The sequence below is a fragment of the Geospiza fortis genome, unplaced genomic scaffold (genome assembly GCF_000277835.1).
Source record: "Geospiza fortis unplaced genomic scaffold, GeoFor_1.0 scaffold188, whole genome shotgun sequence".
Taxonomy (NCBI): domain Eukaryota; kingdom Metazoa; phylum Chordata; class Aves; order Passeriformes; family Thraupidae; genus Geospiza; species Geospiza fortis.
Genome location: NW_005054337.1, coordinates 2,616,737 through 2,617,888, shown reverse-complemented (window position 1 = coordinate 2,617,888; position 1,152 = coordinate 2,616,737). Strand labels below are relative to the sequence as shown.

The following is a 1,152-nucleotide window of genomic DNA, read 5'->3' as shown; positions in this document are numbered from 1 at the left end:
CGAACATGTAGGCTGCGTAGAAGCCAATGGTGCCCGTCAGGAGCCAGAAGGACAGGACCATGAGGGCAGTGTAGCCAAAGTACAGTAAGGAGGGAATGAACTCAACAATATCCAGCTGAAAGAGAAGAGGATGAAAAAAGTCAGCGAAATAATGCACACAGATGACAAATCGACCAGTGCCCTCTGCAAGGAGAGCTCTGGCAAAGGGAGGAAAGCTTACATTTTTGTCCAGCTGAAGGGAGATCCCCTTTGAGGTGGGGTCAGGGAATGCTGCTCTGTGCAAGTCCTGGGGCACCTACACCCTCCTCTCCTGTCTGGAAGGGCTCTGAGCACTGCCTTGGGCCAGCATGGGCAGACTGGGACTAAGCAGGCCCACCACTTCCTTTCCTAGATCCCACAGTCAACCCCAAAAACATGGCACTTCCACCCAGGAGGAATACCTTGTTCACAAAGTAGAAGACAGCATAGATGAGCACGTAGAAGGCAGATCCTCCAGACACCAGGAAGGTCCTCCACCACCAGCGGTAATCCTGACAGGATAAAGAGCCTCATTATCCCCCTGACTTTCTTCTCCCCAGGCACTGCCTCAGGGAAGCTGTGACCATTCTGGGACAGGGAGAACACCACCCATCTTCATTCAAAGGAAATCCACAATTTGGGACTGGGGAACTTTCTCTGTCACAAATGTGTTTCCAAACCAAGAGATGTGATGCTGACAGACAGGCTCAAAGCACCTGCTGCCCAAGGACATGGCTCACCTTTGGTCCTGCATTTTGTTTTGTATGTGGGGGGAATGGAACAGTTTGGGAACAGCTCAAAACACCCTGTGCCTAGCAAAATTCCTGGTATGAAACCACAATTCCCAGCCTAACAGATAAGCAAGGAGCTTTAATTCCCTTTAGAATGCAGAGACATTGGGGACAATCACACCTGTGAAGCTGGGCCACACTCATCTTTGCTGAGCAGCAGCAATAATGTGATCTGTGCTTTTCCAGGAGCAAGTACCCTCTGATACCCAAATTACAAACATGGAAATCTCACCTCAGCACAGAGCTGGAAATACACCATGACAATGCTGATCTGGGAGCAGGATACCACCAGAATTATAAACACCAGGAAGAGGAAGCCAAAAAGGTAATAGAACTGGTTCTC

The 1,152-nt window shown here is 49.7% G+C and overlaps 1 protein-coding gene across 1 annotated transcript in view; it reads right to left on the bottom strand.

Annotated features, from left to right (window-relative positions):
* Positions 1-1,152, bottom strand: part of TM9SF4 (transmembrane 9 superfamily member 4) — a 10,463-nt gene that overhangs the window by 628 nt on the left and 8,683 nt on the right. The window contains exons 16-18 of the mRNA XM_014307496.1: positions 1,042-1,149; positions 441-530; positions 1-115 (exon numbers count right to left, since the gene is read on the bottom strand). Of these exons, the coding sequence (XP_014162971.1) occupies positions 1-115; positions 441-530; positions 1,042-1,149 (313 nt within the window). The remainder of the gene's footprint in view (positions 116-440; positions 531-1,041; positions 1,150-1,152) is intronic.